At 48.5% G+C, this 19,158-nt stretch overlaps 1 protein-coding gene across 1 annotated transcript in view; it reads right to left on the bottom strand.

Annotated features, from left to right (window-relative positions):
* LOC149361094 (protein O-mannosyl-transferase TMTC1-like) overlaps positions 1 to 17,607 on the bottom strand; it is a 261,151-nt gene extending 243,544 nt beyond the window's left edge. The window contains exon 1 of the mRNA XM_089572587.1: positions 16,215 to 17,607. Within this exon, the coding sequence (XP_089428713.1) occupies positions 16,215 to 16,861 (647 nt within the window). The 5' untranslated portion in view covers positions 16,862 to 17,607. The remainder of the gene's footprint in view (positions 1 to 16,214) is intronic.
* Positions 17,608 to 19,158: the final 1,551 nt, after the last annotated feature.

Genomic DNA, 19,158 nt, shown 5'->3' with positions numbered 1-19,158 from the left:
ATGATAAGGTGTGTGTTGATAGCAATGAGCAGAAGACACCTGGTGTGGTGGCATTGGGAAGGTTAACCACAAAACGAAGGGCGATGTCTGCGCTACAGGCCGACGATTTGCAGGACGGCCACCCCAGTACTGGGGGTGACGTTCAGTTAGATAAGACACACAAATGGCGGACGTTGCAGCATTTAAGGTGGCTACCCTTAACATTAATGATTTGCCTAACCGCCGAAGGCAGCATCAGTTACAGCATCGCTTAAAGAAATTGGGAGTGAGTGTGGCAGCCATCCAGGAAACTAAGCTGTCCTCTGATGGGGAGACTGAAGCTGCTCTCGAGACTTTTTTTGTCAGAATTCAGTGTCATATCCTTAGTCACTCGGAAGGCTTATCAGGAGGGTGCATGCTATTCCGGGCCGGCACACTGGGGATTAGTGCCTTGTCGTAGCGCTTAGATAATCAAGGGCGACTTATCTGCTGTGACCTCGCAATTTCGGGTGTACAGTGGCGAATTATTTGTGTTTATGCCTCTGTAAAGCAGCGTGATAGAAGGCTAGTTTTCCTGTCACTAGTCGACCACTTGTGCATGGGTCGTAAAATTATTCTGTTGGATGATTTCAGTTGTGTTTGTAGGGATGAAGACTGAGCAGTGTTGATTAAACGTTTTAGCTCTAGCGCTGCTTTGCTTACTGATTTCGCATGCTAAATTCAACCTGGTGAATAGATAAGGGACATGACAATCATGGCATTCATTTTCAGCGCTCCTCTAGTGCTCGGCTTGACAGAATTTACGTTTCAGCAGACATGTTAGCAAGCGTTTCTGGTTACTGCGTGCGACCCATATTCTTCAGTGATCCCTCCATGGTGTCTCTTAAGATAAAGAGGTACAGTCGGCGCCTACTCTATCCTCGATGGGTGCTGTGGAAGCTGAATAGCTGTCTGCAATCAGATGGAATCTTCAAACGAGCTCTATCTGCTTGCTTGAAGGACACGTGGTCAGGCGGTGATCTCTCAGTTTTGAAAAAATTAGGAGTCACTTTGGCGACTAAAGTGGTGCAAGGCGAAAGCCTGAGTACAGCATTCTGCCACGAATGTGGTTGTGAATGATGATTCAAGTGCTACCAGCGAATGACGCGTCCATTGGCTGTCTGCGTGTGTTACTGATGTGTGGTTAACATGTTAAGCTTCGCCTGTAAGAGTGGAACGCGACAGCGTCTTGCAACGCTGCCAGGGAGTCCACAGAACGCCATCGCCAATTCGGCTGTACGCCTTGCTGGACGGTAAATTTATTTTTTGAGGAAAGGAAATGTATCTCTCTCGCATATCTGGGTGGACACCTGCACCTCGCCGTAAGGGAAAGGGGGAAGATGGGAGTGAACGAAGACGCCGTATTAGCTAGACGCGCCTTTGTTCATTCCAAACCATTAAGCTGGTATTACGGAGTGGCTAGCGTGCTCGTATCGCACTCCGGAGACCCTGGTTCGATTCCCCAACTCGACCAATTTCGTTCTCGGTTTTATTGATTTATGCGGTCTAACTAGAAAGGTTAATTAGGCTATTTCATATTTATATCATTGTATTTCTATCCATCGTGTTCTGTCATTCACCAGTCAAATGTTGGAACTGTCTAGGATGTTCGACACAACGTATAAGAAACGAGCAACGTCGAACTGAGTGGGGAAGTGCGTGGTGGTGGAGCGAACGCGGCTTCGTTCTCTTGGCTAGCTAGCTGGTGGACGCTGCGGTGTGTGTTCCGGCCGCCGGCTTGCGTCGGTGGCCGGTGTTCGGCCTTTGGACGTGCGCTTTTGTTAAGGTGTCCTTCGGCTGGCGGGCGCCTCAATATGGTGAGCCAGCCACCTACAAAGGCTCTTGCCTTTGATGTTGTCGTCCCTGAGGGGGCTAGTCCGGAGGATGTCGTCGATGCGACAGCCTCCGTTGTTGGATTGGAAGAAGTGTATTGCGTCCAGCACTTCGGTGGACGCAACTACCAAGTCACTGTGAAAAGTGAAGCCGCCATGGCTAAAATCGTTGAAGCTTCCTGCCTCATCATCGGCAAGGAACGCGTCGCCATCGTTCCCCTGAGCCCGCAGGTGACCCAGGTGACTGTCCTCTTTCTGCCCGCCCGTGTACCTAGTGACGCCCTTGCCAAGGCTCTCTCCCCTTATGGCAAGGTGCTGCACATAAGTCGCGGCGTCATGGGGTCGCGTCCCACTGTCACCACCGGGACCCGTTATGTGCGGATTGAGATGAAGCCGGAGTCACCCGTACCAAACTACATCAAGGTCGCGGGCCACCGCGTGACTTGTGACTACAAGGGAATGCAGCGCGTTTGCCGGCGTTGTGGGTCCACTGCGCACTTCAGGGCACAGTGTACGGCTCCTTTCTGCGCCCGCTGTGGGGTCTTTGGGCACCAAGCCCAAGGTTGCGTGCTCCCATGTCGCCGTTGTGGCGATCCACACGCTACCGTGGCGTGCGCCATCAAGCCCTCGTACTCGGAGGCTGCGGTCCGCCCTGCGCCCCCGCAGGCCGCTCAGGGAGCCGCTGAAACCATCAAGAAGCCCGGCGCATCCAACACCGACGCCGTTACGGTTGCTTCCGCTGCGTCCCAGCCTCACTGCGTTGAAGAACCGGAGTCTGCTCTTGATGCGTCCAATACTGCACCAAGTGAGCAGACAGTAAATGTGTGTGCTGCGTCAGCCTCCGTCTCTCCGTGCGTCCCTGATGCCACGGGGGTCGTGCCTACTGTGGCCCTGGAAAACCATGATGCTGAGAACGTGCCCCTCTCGGAGCCCGTGCTACAGCCCGCGGCCAGCGTTGCGGATTTGAGCAGGGACACCGACATAGCTGAGGTTGACGGTGACGACAGCGGCTTGCCATCCTCAGCCTCTTCAGTCAACCTCGTCATTGACGAGACTGTCATCACGCCTGAGGAGGACCCGACGCCGCCGTCGTCGTCGCCGACATCGCTTGGAGAGGAGCCAAGATCATCTCCAGACGCTGATCCTGTGCAATCGCCGTCCTCTTCGACATCGAGGACCAGCGCCAGCACTTCCAGCGCACAGTCTTCCGATGTTGAGATGGTCGCTTTGAGTTCAAGCTTAAAGCGTCCACATACGTCAACTACGGACTCGGACAATTCTGCCGGTCGGCCAAGGAGGCCTCGTGCCTCCTCTGGTCCGACCCTCCGCAAAAAGTGAGGTGGTTTAGCGCCGTTCGCGGCGCGCTTTGTATTGCCTAAACATCACGACTTTTCAGGTTTAATTTTTCATTTCCAAAATGACTCATCTTCAAATTATTACTCTTAACGTACAGGGGTTCCGCAGTGTTTTGAAGCAGGCAGCGGTGGTCGCATTCGCTCGTTCCTCGGGTTGCGATATTGTCTGTCTGCAGGAAACCAATTTTTTTTGCCTCAGTGACGTGTTGAAATTCAAGCGTAGGTTTGGCGTCGATGCCTTCTTTTCGTACGCCAGCACGCGTTCTAGCGGCGTTGGCGTTCTCGTTTTGAACCGCTCACTCTTGCGAGATCATCATGTTATCTACGATGCGCTTGGACGCGTGCTGGCGTTCGACTGCACGTTTAACGCACTTCAGCTTAGAATTCTTTGCATTTATGCGCCTGCTCATTCTAATTTGGTAAACGCATTCTTTAAAGATTTAGATGTGTATTTTCTTGGAGGGCGTAATGTTGTGATGTTGGGCGATTTCAACTGCGTGCTCGATACGGTCGCCGATGTGCAAGGCCCTGGTAGGGGTAGGCCAGGCTGGAATGCGCGCGAGTTGCGCCGCCTAGTCAGCCATTTTATGCTCACGGACGCTTATGAGCTCCTCTATGGCAACGTCTTTGTGTGGACTTGGCGTCGCGGGTTATCGGCGAGTCGGTTAGACAGGGCGTATGTTCCGACGAGCCTTTCGCGGACAGTGTGTGCAGCCATTGTAATGATGCTACCATCCTCGCCGGTGCACATATCAGACCACCGCCCTTTTCTTCTATCGCTCGCGGTTCCGGCGGCTGCAGGATCTCCTCAGAGACCATGGCGGTTGGATGCACGCATCCTTCACGACGCCAGCACTAAAGAGGGGCTCACGCGCGTCTTGCGTTTTTCGGTTGTTGGGGCCGTGCCTGGTGACTGGGACCGTCTGAAGGAGCAGTGGCGTCACCATTGCGCCGCATCTGGTCGAGCCCTTAGGGCTCGCGTGTCAGATGAGGTGCGCGTGGTGACGGCGAAGTTGCGTATTGCTCAACGCACCCCGTCGCCTTCGTCGCTTATGTGCGCATGGAAAGAGGAGCTTTCGGAGCGCCTACAGCGCCTTTTACGTGCCTCCTCTTTGACAGCTTCTGCATGGCGTTGTCGACGCAGTCCAACTGCTCATCCCGAGGTACTTCGCTTTGCGCGTCAAGAGCTGTTGACCCCTCAAGGTGCCCCTGCCTTTACACCTACCGCAAGGTCTATGTCCCAACCAGGTGACAGGAACTTCAGTGCGTTTTATAACCATTTCAGGAGTATTGCTCAGTCGCTCCTTCTACTTGATCGCAATGTAGTTTCCGCAAACCCATTTTTAGCAGGCTTGCCTCAGGTTTCCACTGAACTCCATGACGGCCTTATGGCTCTGCCAACAACAAGGGAAATCAAGGAGGCGTTGGACTCCATGAAACGAGGCTCAGCACCTGGACCAGACGGCCTTCCTGTGGAGTTCTATTTACAATTCTGGGATATTGTAGGCCCCATTTTCTCGGAAGTGCTAAAATTATGCTTCACTCAGCAAGTTTTCCCTGAATCATTCAAAAGAGGCCGCATTGTCCTAATTCCCAAAAAGTCTCCTTTCTCGACATGTCCGGCAGATTGGCGCCCTATCACCCTACTAAATTCAGATTACAAAGTACTAGCAAAATTACTCGTTCGTCGTCTGCGGTCTCTCCTCCCGTTGCTTATTTCCTGCCACCAGGTTTGCACCATCCCAGGCCGTGAAATACATAGTTTATCTTCTGTAACGCGAGACATCCTAACGTATACTTTACGGCGGCGCGCACAGGGTCTTCTTGTTTCCCTTGATCAAGAGAAGGCGTTCGACTTTTTAGAGCACGAGTATATTTACGGGACGCTGGATGCTTTCGGTTTCCCAGCTTCTTTCGTGCTTCTCATTAAAGAGATGTACAGAGATATTTCAAGCACTCTGTTCCTCGATGGCCGGGAAAGTACCGCGTTTGATGTTCGCCGTGGCGTCCGTCAAGGTTGTCCGCTCTCCCCCCTTTTGTTTGTCTTAGCATTAGAGCCTTTCCTCTTGGCAGTGAATCGCCACTCCCTTATTAGAGGTCTGGCTTTGCCAGGGAGCGAAGCGGTACGCGTCACTGCTTATGCAGATGACATCACTCTGTACTTAGCTGATGAACGCAGCTTGCTTGAAACTCTAAATGTTTTTCGTGAGTACGCCTCCTTGTCTGGAGCTGCTCTTAATTACTCGAAGAGTTGTTACTTTTTTGTGGGGTCTACCCAGACTCGTATTTCATCTGCAATACCTTTGCAGTGGTGCGCGCAGATGCGCATTTTAGGTGTGACCTACGACTGTGCTGGAATATGGGATGGTGTGTGGTCTTCGGTCGTCAACGACATTACAGCTCGTGTGCGAAGGGCGCAGACATTCGACCTGCCTCTGCTTGAGAGGCGCTACCTGGTTCAGTCAGTCATTCTCGGTGCCTTCTGGTACCTTTGCTATACTGTTAAACCACCCCTCCGTGTCATAAGGCGGGTGCAGACTACAGTTTTTTCTTTTTTTTGGTCAGGCGGTACCGAGCTTGTGGCTCGTGCTGTTCTTGGACAACCACGGGAGAGAGGAGGTTTTGCCTTTCCAAATTTGTCTGTTACGTCCTCGCTGTTAGCTTTAAAGGGTATTTTGCGTATCCTGCTAGGAAACGCGTCTCCGGCGCGAACCCTGACTCGGTACTTTTTGGGCCCTTCTTTGCGCTTTTTGGATCCCGCGGCCCCTGTTAATCATGGACCTCAGTCAGAGCAACCTTCCGCTTTCTATGCCTCGTCAGTGGCCTTTTACAGGCATGTAACAGCAGTAGCACCTGATGTCAACATCGTCGCAGACCGTGTGGTGGACATTATGGGCTCGCTATTGTTGCCTGTTGTGCCGGCGGCTCGCCGCTCACTTATGCGCCGCGTTCAGTGGGCGCGCTTAGCGTCGACACCTCTCCCAGACCATCTACGCGACTTTGTCTGGAAACTTGGCTGGGCAGTGCTCCCTACTTGTGATCGGTTAGAGCGATGGGGTGTTTTACGCTCCAGTACCTGTCCGAATTGCCCGCTCCCGGAATCTAATCGCCACGCTACAGTCACCTGTGTTGTAGCGCGTGTCTTTTGGCGCGCGGTTCATGCGGGATTTCGTGGGCAGGGCATTTCGTGCTTCGTCTCCCGCGGCCGCTTCCCCAGCGGCCGTTTTGCTCGCCTGTTAATAGTTGCAGGTCTTTTTAGTATATGGCGCAGTCGATGCGCCGCGGTCGCTAGTGGCTTTCGACGCCGCGCTGTGTGGCCAATTCTCGGCCGTCTCCGACGGGAGCTAATCAGTTTTTTGTCCGAGGAACTCTTTTTCTTGGGTGAGGAAGAGTTTCTCCGACAATGGTCATGCCAATTTATTTCTGTTAATAACGGTCGTCTTGTCTTGGTTTTTAGGCCAAACTGGCGCTAAGGTCAACTTTTCAATGTTTCAATGTCTAATTATCAACTTTTCGCTCTTCTGTCAATCGGTATATATGCATTCCTATTTTACATTGCCCATTCCTGTTAGTTACTTAGAAATGTTTATGGTACCTCTTTAATTGGCTTACCTTACATACTTAATGTCATGTGTTTTTGTAAATGTGAATGTATCTTGTAACCTTGGCATGTGTACATATGTAAATAAATTTTTTCTAAACGTACTTATCTGTTTTTTCAGCAGCGTCTCCTACCGCGGACGCTGTTGTCGCTGCGACCCGCGTCTTTTCTTTTTCGCTGTCTTCTGACCTCGTCATTCTCCTCTGTCTTAATTATGTTAATTGATTAATTAAGCAATTAACTAAACTCAATCCCACTTAGTTGGAGCATCACTATACGATCCTTTTGATTGGTTGCATGGTTACTAGCCAAAGTACAATTGGCCCCATTTGAAATTCGCGCACTGTGACGTCACGAGCATTTCGACCAATTGAAAAGCGTGACATTTTCTGTCGACAACTCCTGCTTACAACGATGAGGCATTAAAGGCTTCCGCCTTAAAAATGGGACTTTTTGAAACAAGAAACAAAAGACATTCCTATTCAAGCCTCAGCGAGAATCATGTTTTTGAAGAAACATCACCTTCGAGAGCTCGGCCGTACTTTGGTTGAGCTACATGAGTTAGGGAGGATTAGCCCAGATGCCTATGCAAAACATATAACTGCCGTAAAAGCAGAGCTTCAGCAATTCGAAACCGAAAGATAAAAAGGGGCCTTGATAAGGTCTCGGTCCCGTAGGTTTCGGGATAAGCAACTAGCTCGACGGGCCCTGAGTGATGAAAAGCAGACTGCTCTTAGTAAAGAAATATTGGAAATTCAGTGTTGTGGTTGCACATACCGCGATGGTCCTTGTATTATTGATGCTTTCTTTGACTATTATCGGAAGCTATTTGGGGGTTGTGCGGGCATAAATGTGAGGTCAAATTGCAGTCAATTATTCGAAGCCTTTCCCCGACTTGACGATGAACAGCGTCCTGTAGTGGAGGGGCCTATCACTTTGGACGAAATTCAATCCGCCATTTCTGACCTGAAGGCTCAGAAATCTCCTGGGCCAGATAGCATTACTAGCGAGTTGTATAAAACATTTTCCATTTGCTTGGCGCCTGTTTTGATGGAGGTTTTCCAGGCTTCTTACAATGTTGGTTTTTTGCCTTCCACTTTCTATTCTCGGCATACTATATTAATTCCTGGAAGCGCAGATAGAAGTCTGTTGAAAACAGTTGAGGGGTATCGTCTAATTTCCCTCTGTAATGTATAATACAAACTTTTTGCAGAGGTTCTTTGCAATCGTCGGCAACTAGTTGTCGCTCACTTACGTGGCACGGATCGGGACTGCAGTATCAGAGGCCACAGCATCCAAACCAGTATTCATATTGCACGTTCAGTATTAGAGACAGTATCAGATGAGACCGGACAAGTAGCTCTCATTCAGATTGAGCTTGCCAAGGCCTTTGATAAAGTTAGTCTCGATTTCTTGTTTGCAGTCTTAGAGCATGCAAATATTAGAGATGTTTTGCTTAGGGGCATAAGACTTTGCTCTAGGGAGTCCTATACAGGCTAATTGTTAACGAAGAGCTAACCAAACCTGTTTCATTAAAATTATCTGCTCGCCAAGGCTGTCCATTAGGGCATTTGTTGTTTGCTCTGTATCTTGAACATCTTTGCCTCGGTATTACTAACAGCGCAACTATCCGTGGTTTCTCCCTGGCGCAATGCCAAATTAGGATTTTAGCCTATGCAGATGATGTCGCCCTCTTTTGTTCTGACAAAACGAGTGTGCTTGAGGCATTACATTTGACAGCACAGTTTGCGAGGTATCAAGTGCGGCTCTTAATTTTCATAAATCCAAGGTGTTGTAGTAGGGCCATAGGGGCACAAAGCCAAGTCATTGTGGTTCCAAAAGCTGGTACTGTGGGACCCTTCACCACCTAGGGGTTCCTCTTCACCAAATTCGCAAACGTGGAGCCTACTGGGATTCACAGATAATCTCCATGAGGCGACAAACCTAGGCTTGGGTGGGTAGGAAACTGGCAGTGTTTGCTCGGGCTCAAGTCTCCAACATTTTTTTATTTGCAAAACTTCCCTACTTGCTGCAGGTTCTCCACTGTGCGAGTAAGAAAGTGCAGGTGCTGCAAAGAATATTTACTACCTTCGTGTGGCGTTACAAACGGGAAGCCATGCTTCATGAAAACTATTTCTTTCTCTAGAGTCTGGTGGAATAGGCCTAGTTCAGTTATTCCTGCAGACCTTGTTTCCTGTTTTTTTTTTCTTTTTCAAAGCAGCAATTTACCCTTTTTTCAGTAGCTGTGCTTGTTAGGCATCTCAGTGCTCATTTGCCTTTTCTGCTCCCTCCAAATGGACACAATCGTGAGGGGCCTTCATAAAGATTCCTTAAGGAAATTGCTGACACCTTCAATTTCATCACTTTGCGTGTTTCTTTAGACTACCTGCACAGCCTCTTCAGAAGGCAGATGACTCAGGCACTTAATGAGTACCTGTTTTCTGAACCGTTGTATCGCCAAACTTTTCTGGAGTTCCTTGACATCGGTGTTTTAAAAAGTGCTCGGCGAATGTGCACCTCTTCTGCTGCAAAAAACATTGTTACTTAAACAGAACACATCTACGCTGCCTGTGAAGAAATGGCTTGATGCTGAGAAGATGCTAGCGTCTTGGACGGTGAATTGCCGCCTGTGCGGTACACCAGACACAATTGACCATTGTTTTGTTGTGTGCATTGATGATGTACTCTTCTGGGACATGTTACAACGAGCAATTAAGAAGGACATTGAACTGTAGTAAAATGGCAGTTTGGGCGAGTTGGTTAAGCATCTTGTAATAAAACAGCGCAAGGACACAGGACGAGAACGGAGAGAAGACACACACGGCGCCGTGTGTGTCTTCTCTCCGTTCTCGTCCTGTGTCCTTGCGCTGTTTTATTACGAGGACATTAACATCACACCCTACAGTATCCTTTTTTTTTTTGCCTGTGGAGAAAATCTGTGTTGTGCCATAGCATATATTTATGTCACTGGGGCTATTCAGTCTCTGGAAGAGGCGGATTATGTACCGCCACGCCGAATCACCAAGGTCGTCGAAATCTTTGTTTCGTGAACAGTGCGCTTTGGTGCGGGGAGTATATGCTGCCCTCTAAGAGCCGCCTATATGGCGCCCTTATCTGGATGCATGTGTGTGCCTCCCAGACTTTTGATGTTCTGGTTTGGTTTGGTTTATGGGGTTTAACGTCCCAAAGCGACTAAGGCTATGAGAGACGCCGTAGTGGAGGGCTCCGGAAATTTCGACCACCTGGGGTTCTTTAACGTGCACTGACATCGCACAGTACACGGGCCTCTAGAATTTCTCCTCCAAAGAAATTCTAGCCGCCGCGGCCGGGATCGAACCCGCGTCTTTTGGGTCAGCAGCCGAGCACCATAACCGCTGAGCCACCGCGGCGGCGGTACTTTTGATGTTCTAGAAGGTGAGCTAATGCAGTGGCATGGTGGCCTAGTGTTTGGTGGCGTAAGCATGCTTAGATTTTTTTTAGGCACTATTTCCTTGCAATAAAGAAAAAAAATGTGGCGATAGCCTAGTGGTCTCGCTGAGCGGCGCTTAAAGAAGATCTGTTCGCGCTGCTGCGGGTTCAACTTCTAGTCATGAATATCGATTCAATTTCTTCTTTTTTTTCCCGTGGTTTTACCTTTAATCAGCTGAAGGTCAATTTACATGGTTTGCGACTGAAGCCCGAGGTCCCGTAGTGAAGCTATCGCTTCAAAAAACACTCGTGATGTCAGTGACAAAAAAGAAATCAAATGTTAACCACCCTTTCGATATTCGTAATGTTATTCTGGAAACCGTAAGGGAAAACAAAATACTTAGACGCTGTGATCTCGCATGACCTTGGATCAAAGACACACGTGTATAACATAACCAAAAAAATTGGCAGTGGCTTAGCTCTGGTTAAGCCTGGATATACAAGCGAAAAGCTGCAGTTATGCTTGGTTTGACGCCATGGCTGTCGCAGTTCGCGCACAATGCACTGGGAGCACCACGATAAGGGTGGAGGCGTTCGGCCGTCCACATATTGCCTGTACGGAGGCGGAAGAGGAGGCCGAAATAAGCGCGGTTAAAACTGCCCGCAGGAATGCGGAGAGGAGGGTTGTCAGCTGCGACGCGGGCAACACGCGGCTTCAACGAAAGATCAAGCGGTGGGCGAGGAGGGGAAGCGCAGTTGTAGCGGGGGTGAGAAGGCTGCGCACATGTGCAGTAGCGCGCGGCTGCACATGCGCTGCGCGTTACGTCACTCGGTCGCGGCATACAGCATACGCGGTCGCGGCATACGCCATTCGCGAAACTCTGCTCCGACCCTCGTAGTGAAGCTTTTCGCTTCAAAAAGCAATGAGCAGGCTTCTCTTTCTTAAACGCGTCTTACTGTTTTCTACTTCCGAAACGAAGCTATTGGTGTACAAAGCTCTTGTCCGACCGATCTTAGAATACGCGAACATCATTTGGTTTCCGTACGCACAAGATGACACAGTTATGCTCGATTCAGTGCAACGAAAAGTGGTTCGTCTTATCTATAATGAATACCAGCGCACAGACTCTCCCACAGAACTGCTTATTCGAGCAGAACTAGCCACGCTAGCAAACCGAGCAGCCTTAGATAGACTAAAGTTTTTATACTTGCTAATTCATAAAGCGTTTAATATGAACGCTAATACATATGTCACTTTTAACCATTCCAGCAGAACACGTCAAACCACGAATTACCATTGAAGAGTACACTTGTGCCAACAATGCATAGAACACTTCCTTTTTCCCGCAGGGCAATGCGCTAATAGAACTGTCTAGATAAGTTGGTTACTTCACAGCCTCCACTGGAGAAGCTTGTACAGTTTGCCGCAATAGCTCTGCTACCAATGAGCCAAAATTTCTTGTCTTCTTTTGTGCTGTGCCTTCAATTTTGTGTGTATAAGATGGCGGGGAGATCTTCCTTTTTATCTATTTTTTGTTCTTTTTTGCTGTGGATGTATGCCTGATTGCATTCAACTATACATCACCCCACACCTGTAACAGTTTCAGCAAGGAACTGACAGCACCTTGAAATAAATAAATAAATAAAGTAAATAAATATGAATTCATGCGAGAGACAGTTTTGCCCATATGAACTCGTATGAAAGATATATGTGTTCATACGTTACACATATCTTGGGCTGCGTACGATTTCATATGAAACATATCTGTGACACATATAAGTCGTATATAACACATATTGATTCATACGAGACAAACATCAATTCATAGCAGATTTTTTCGACGGGGATCAAACACCTCCACAGGAGTCAAAAATAAAACCACCCTAAAGAAGTTTGCGGAGCTTGTACAAAAGAAATGAACCTTAGAAAGAATAACGATAAAGGCGCTGCTTTATTTTCCAGGAGGCGAAGTTGTGTAACTGAGAACTATTTTAGTTGAATGCAGAAAAACTGGTTAGGGAGGATACTTTTTCATCAACTCATATTTCACTTTACTCTTCCTGAAAGAGTTCATGTGAACACTAATAAAAATGGTCAGATGCCGGCGCTTTCTTTGGGGTCGTTGTTTGCTGTCCATGATTTCTTTTTCATTGGTGCATACCTCCAGGTCTTAATCAGAGGGGAAAAAATGGGCAGGAGGGCATTTCCTCTTGACTCTGCGCGTACTGTTGTCTTTATGTAGCATGTTAATTTGCTTTGTTCATTTCCCTGTTCTTTTCTGAAAGGAAAAAAGATTCCTCTCTTTATATTCTGTCTTCTCCCTAGCGATGTAAGCGTATATAAATCATAGAGTTTTTCTGGTAACACAAACTAGAACTTTCACGTTTTCGCACGTTATTTTGTTCTGTTATTACCGCGAAAAAGTTAAGTAATACTGACTTGCAGGGTTGCTCTTGGTGCTTCGGATCTTCTCGCTTGCGTCACACCGAGCACAAGAGGCACGCCTCATAACAAGACACAAGGAGCTGCGGAAAGATTTAGCTAACTGCGGGAAGCTGGTGCGTCCACTAATGAATGCGCAACTGCTGCGTCATGCCGAGCATTCTCAGCAGGCAAACATTTGCCTGAATAAACACACGTCCGCAGCCATTAGTGCGTTGCGCTGCATCTCAAAGCACGCGAAAAGCTGACACGGCTTGAAAGCCTGCAAAAACCCTTAATGCGCTGCCCGCGTACGCAGTTTCTTCAGATGGTGCCGTTCAAGTACACTAGATTTTTTTCCAAGCCTGCGGTTTGTGTAGTTTGCTGTTTTATTTACTTAGGCGCCTCAGTTCACAAAAGCGCGCCTCCAAAAAAGTCTTACAACGAGCAGCGAAATGTAGCTGAATGAATGGGCCTGAGCCAAACTTCTATACGGCGAGCACTTGAGATTGCTCCGTGCTCTGAATGCGAAAGCATTGTTTTTATTGTCTTTTTCTTTCGAATTTTTTCCTATTTTTTATTTTTTAAAATTCATCTCACTTTCTAATAACATACATACTCATTAGCATGCAGTATTAAGCCAACAAATCTGCCAGGTTCATCTTTGTTCATTAAGAAGCAACGTGGTTTTCTGGCCTAACGGTGGCGTGCTTGCCTTGCAATTTCACAGTCCTGGGTTCAATACCTTCCACGTTCGGTAGAAACTATATTTTGCGTTGCTAACCCGATGACGTCATCTGAGATTTTAAGGACCACTGTTGCTGGTCCGCTGCTTATAAGCTCTATATAACGCTTTCGCATAAAAAAATTCAAGGTGCGAAGGAGGGGGATAGTTTTAGGCTGTCGACAGCTTCCAGAGGGTGTGGACTTTAACTATTGTGACGCAGTTACCTGTCCGAGATGGCTGTCCTCAGCACTCGTGTAAGCGACCGGAACAGCAGCTAGTTGTCAAAACGTGCAGTCCAGAAGAAACCGGCAGGCCTCGGTCTTAGATGCTGGCTACTGAAAAACGAAAACAACCTGTTCTATAAAGCTACGGCCCTCCTAAGAGAAGCGAGCACCAGCCATCCCTGCAGGTTGTGGTCTGGCAGCCCAAAATAACTAGGGGCAAATCACCATTGAATCTCGAAGATCGAGACCAAGATTACGATGCGAGGCGTCTCTTATACATCCTGATGGATGCATAAGTGAGCGCCATGATAGACCAAATACGGCGTAGTAGTGCAGAGTCTGCCCTATTTAACACCTCAGCCACGCATGCTTGGTTTGGCAGCGACCACATGGTGACTAAACGTCTCAACGCTTATTTTTAACCATGTTTTTGCATTCCTGATGTGCCTTTGGTCTTGGCTCAGCAGAAGTTGCTCAGCAGAATTCATACTGCCAGCAACTATTTAAAGAGCATAGTTCGGTGCGCAGCCACGGACTGTTACTATAAGTAAATTATCTGCTTACAAACAGCTGCATCAACTGCACACAACTGCGGCACAACTTTTCAGAGGACAGACCATGATCTGGAAATTTTTGCGCCGACCTCAAGTCCATCTGAAGGTAGACTTTCCTGATCAAGAGCTACGTTTTATTAGGGCTGGCCGCAATATCATTTTCGGTCGTGCAAGAGGGGACAACTCAAAAAAGACCGGAAGGCTTTCTATAGAGCTATGAATATAGAAGCAGTGCAGTGTCATGCAAGCGGTGTCCTTTGGGGAAGTTTCTTACTTCTAAGCGCACAATAGAAGCGGCAAAACTAAAAGCAAAGCGTTCAGCTTTTCCTATTTGTCTCGCTTCACCTCTGTGCGCTCTGTTTGCCTTCGATATGCACCTTAACGAGCTGACCCGCTAAACAAGGAACAGACGAGCGTCGTTGTTCGTGGTTGTCCCGTTACCACCCCTAAGAGTACATTGAATGGCGACGCAAGTATATGTGGGAAAAAAACCCTCCCCTGCATATCCTAACCTATCGATTCACCCCCCCCCTTCCTAGAATGCGGTATTACGTGATGATGTGTTGACAAATAAAGAAAACCCTAAAGGCAGACTGAATGTTGATATGGAATTGATGTCCTCATTAAAGGTGATTCCCAAAGCTCTTACGGCTACGTTGATATCTGCTTGGCAGGAAGAGATGCATTTACTGTTCAGTTATTTAATAGTACATTTTTTTAAAGTCGTCGATTTAAACTCGCTAGGTCAGTAAGGAGAAGTCTTCCTTCAGCATCATTTGGTAGAGAATGGCAGTGTTGACTGGCCTCAGAGATGAGAAGTGATCTAGACGCTACCACAGTTTGACTGCCATAACGGCCGGTGCTATCGATATTTGTATTGCACTTCTTAACTTTTTTAAATAAACAAAGGTGTCGTGCAGGGAGACACGATCTCGCCAGTGCTATTCACCGCGTGTTTACAAGAGGTATTCCGCGGCCTGGATTGGGAACAGTTGAGGATAAGAGTTTATGAAGAATGCCTTAATAATCTTCGATTCGCTTATGAAATTGCCTTGCTAAGTCACTCAGCAGATGAACCACAAAACATGATCAATAAGTTAGACAGGCAGAGCAGAATGGTGGGTCTAAAAATTAACATACAGAAAACCAAAGTAAAAGTCTCGCAAGTAAACAGCGAACACTAACGTTAATAACGCTATAATTTGGTAACTAGCGTCAACGTTTAACGAAACTGTTTTCTAGTGCTGGCCCTTTCTCTTCGCGTGGTTTCTGAGTTCCCTCGGTGCTCTACCACGGCACCAACAGTAACGCTCAACTCAGGCTAATTATGTTTGGGCAACTAGCATTTCTCGGAGCTTCAGCAGAGAAAACCGTGTGACAGTCTAGAGCCCTTCAATAAACAAGCATTATCCTTCTCTGAACAAGTCGCGTTGGAACAATTTGTGGAGTTAAAAGCACAGCTTACACAGACTGACACCTGGTTCAGGTAATTCAGGGAACTACGTGCAGCAAACGACGTGTAGCAAAGAGCAATTTTGTGCCGCATTTGCTCTTTTCTTCAGATTGAGAATTGTACCGGAGGCAGCATAAGGAACAAATCCTACAAAGAAGCATTGAAGCATAGCTCCGCTACTTGTTGGCATTACTTTTGTGTTAGGAAATTCCAGCACCTGCGGTGAAGAATCCTGCAACGTGTCATCGATGATCTACTATTTCAGGTAAGTACTTCGCCGGATGTAATTAAGGCCCATATACGGTTCTCTTTAAAAAGCTGTCAGTTCATACGTCCTACATGGCAGGATGTCAGTGGTCTTCGAAGAACTCCTGACTTCATTAACGATAAATATATTCCAGTACGTCTTTAATACAACTTGTCATTTAAGGTGCCATAACCTCTTTCGAACATCGCTTTACCACTGTAGTACAAGCCGCCCGTTAAGTGGATGCTTTGTGGCAATCATACACAGAATTTCCATGTTTGAGTGAAAGGAAACATTAACGGGTTCTAAGTGACACAGATCTCGAAAAATATATGAAACTTAGAAAGCGAATTGATTGAAATCTATCACTGACCTGAAACTGAGGACGGTCAAAGGCCGGTAGGACTTGTGACTCTCGATGTCAGCCATGGGTCGCCCCCAGAAGTCGTTCATCCAAAGCGAAGAGCCCTGCGTTCTCTGCCGATGTTCGCCGGTGACGTCTGGGTTTCCCACCACTGCCACCATGTCGTCGTGCACGAACTCGCCGTCGACCGAGTTGAGGTAGCACAGCACTGCAATTACACCGGCGCACACAGCGGGAAGACACGTGACAACACTCGAGCTGCACCACTTCGGGCACCCGCCACTTTCGGCACTCGTGATCGCACCGCTGGTTCCACGACGACGGCGCTTGCGCTGTTCGTGTGATTGCTGCTGATGCTGAGGCGATGGCACTCGCGACCCGCTGCCTACCAAGCTAGTGGCTCTTTTGTGGTAAGCCTGCGTAAGCGCTCTTAGCGATTTCCATACAAAACCGATTAAGTTACACAGCACACGCAAGACGCAGTTTTCGTACCCAACTTTCGAGCCATTAAGTTCCAAAGGAATACCCTCTCTATGCGGACTGCGCGCCGTTGTTCTTGACGAAGTGCCGGCCGCTGTCTCCAAGTAGCTGTGAAGCACAGCTGACTGGCTGCCTGCGCCAATGTAGCCTCCACAGCCCATGGCTAAGCACCACATACAGCGCTAGCAAGAATGTACATAAGTTTATGCATTCAGGAACTCACTCTAAGGAAACGAAAGCATAACAGAACCGGGTTCCAAAGCCTTAACAAAATAACTGACAATTTCGAGGGTATGTCATTGCTCTGTATCTTCGCGAGGCGTGTTGATTCGTCTTAAAAAACTACATTTTTTCATAAACCCGCCCGATGTGCAGGTTCGCGCTTCAGCGTTATACTAGTTGAGATGCCAGACCGGCACTAACATTGCACGCAACGTGCCCACGTGCAGGCGACAGGACTCTATCAGTGGTCTTCTATTTTGCCAGACCCTAGGAATTAAATTTCGGAGCGACGCATGCCCGTAGTCAGTTCCTCCGTGTTGTGCCAATGCCGCCTTTCGTCTATACCCTTCGGATGACGTACTACCTCACCGGCCACGAGTAGCCCAAATGGAACAACGCTTTCAAAGGGCGCATCTGAATGCCAGAACCCTCGGGAACCAGCTAGAGCTACTAATGCAACGGGAAGCTCGACTGACGTCGCCGCTGACCTAACTGGGATGAAGAATGCCCAGAGTACGGTTGCGAAGCACTGGGTTAAGGTGGGAAAGCTAGCACGGCGCCGGAGATTTTCCGCCGCGCAGGTACGACTCGAACTGGTCGGCCGATCAGCCGATACTGTGGCTGGCGCCTCGGGAGCGCGTTGGCTCGCACACGGTAGAGAACGCGACGGGGGAAAGAAGAGGGGGCACGGAGCTGCGCGCCTGGCGAGGATACGGGATTTGGGGGACTAGAGGAGGAGCGCTACGCCTACTCAACGAGCACACAAAATGCCAAAAATGCGCGCGTGCGCACTTGGGAGACAGCGTTGTCTGGGGGAAAGAGGGAGCACCACTTCTGCGCTGGCAGCAGCGGGAGAGCGCGCTCCGGAAACGCCTCCCCTCTCCGCCGTTCGAGGGAGACCGTTGCTGCCCCAGCGCTAGCGCCGACGGTGTGCCGCTTCGCCAGGCCGGCGTACGTGGCTCCATCTATGAAGCAATAGAGAAGCTTGGCGCTGAGAGCCGTCCACACGGGTGAAGAATGAGAGCGGGAGCACAGGAAGCAATTCATTTTGCATGACACATCACTACCTCCTGAGTGCTGCACTAGGGGAACAGCGAAGATATAGCATAGGAATCGCCGCCATAGCTTTGAGGGAGTATTTTGAAGGCTCCTGATTTGTAAGGTGCGTTTTACATTGTCCCGCGTCTTTTTCACATATTTTCAGCTGCCTACTCTTATCAAAACAACGACTCCTCAACCGTTTTCACGGCATTGCCATAGTTCATATGCCTTCTATTAAAAGATCATAAGCGCCTTTCAACCAAGCTTTTCGATGCGAAACAGGAACTTATGTACATACAGCAGCAACTGTCACTGTTTCACCACATGCATGCAAATACGTGTCTTGATGACACTAGCACTCTGTGGCTCTACCCTTGTAAATAGAAAGGAACCGGTTTCTTGTATCACATCTAAAAACCAGAAATATGCAGGGATCCTTGTGACGCCTGTGAATGAAATTAGCGCAAAACCACGAAGAGCACACTGACCAACTAGCTCGAAATGCGCTAAAAATATGACAATCACTGCGGTGTTTTAAACTTGTGGTGTTCACGCCATATAATGGCCGTGTTTATCAGAGAAGGCGTGCATGTTATCAATCTCACGTTGATAAGACTTACGTTGATATTCACAGAATAATGCATGAGAGCATTGTTTAGGATTCCAGCTATTCTTACACAGGCACCCTACTTTAAAGGGACACTGAGGAGAAACTGAAGTCGGCTTGTATCGACAGAATACCAGCTCTTGATTGCAAAAACGCCACTCATACTGACAACAAAGCTCTTGAAACGTAGAAAAGAGCAAGAACCAAAATACAGGTATCGCCGCCATAGGCCAAACTCGAACGTACAAGCGTGATGACGTCATAGAACAAAACAGTGTTGCTAGAACCGATGGTTCTAGCAACATTAGGACACGAGAATCCACGAATCACTGAGGCGCAGCCACTGCATGCGCAAATCTCCTTGACGTCGCCGGATGGCGCCACGTACCTGGCAGCTATGGCAGCTACGCGCGCGCCAGCAGCATCGGGGCCAATCAGCGCCTGCTCACCGGCGGTAGGCGGGCTCCCGGTATTTCGCTAACGGTAACAAGGTACACGGTATGCTAAAGGTGTCTCTTTGCGAGAACTTCGTTGACTACTTCGAGAACGGGATCCATGGTAACGCTGGCAAAACGCCGGTGCAAACGTAAACGAAGCGAAGGT

The sequence above is a fragment of the Amblyomma mixtum genome, chromosome 2, assembly GCF_055824585.1.
Source record: "Amblyomma mixtum isolate Tamu chromosome 2, ASM5582458v1, whole genome shotgun sequence".
Lineage (NCBI taxonomy): Eukaryota > Metazoa > Arthropoda > Arachnida > Ixodida > Ixodidae > Amblyomma > Amblyomma mixtum.
Note: the sequence above shows the minus strand (reverse complement) of the source record. Positions and strands in the feature narration are given on the sequence as shown.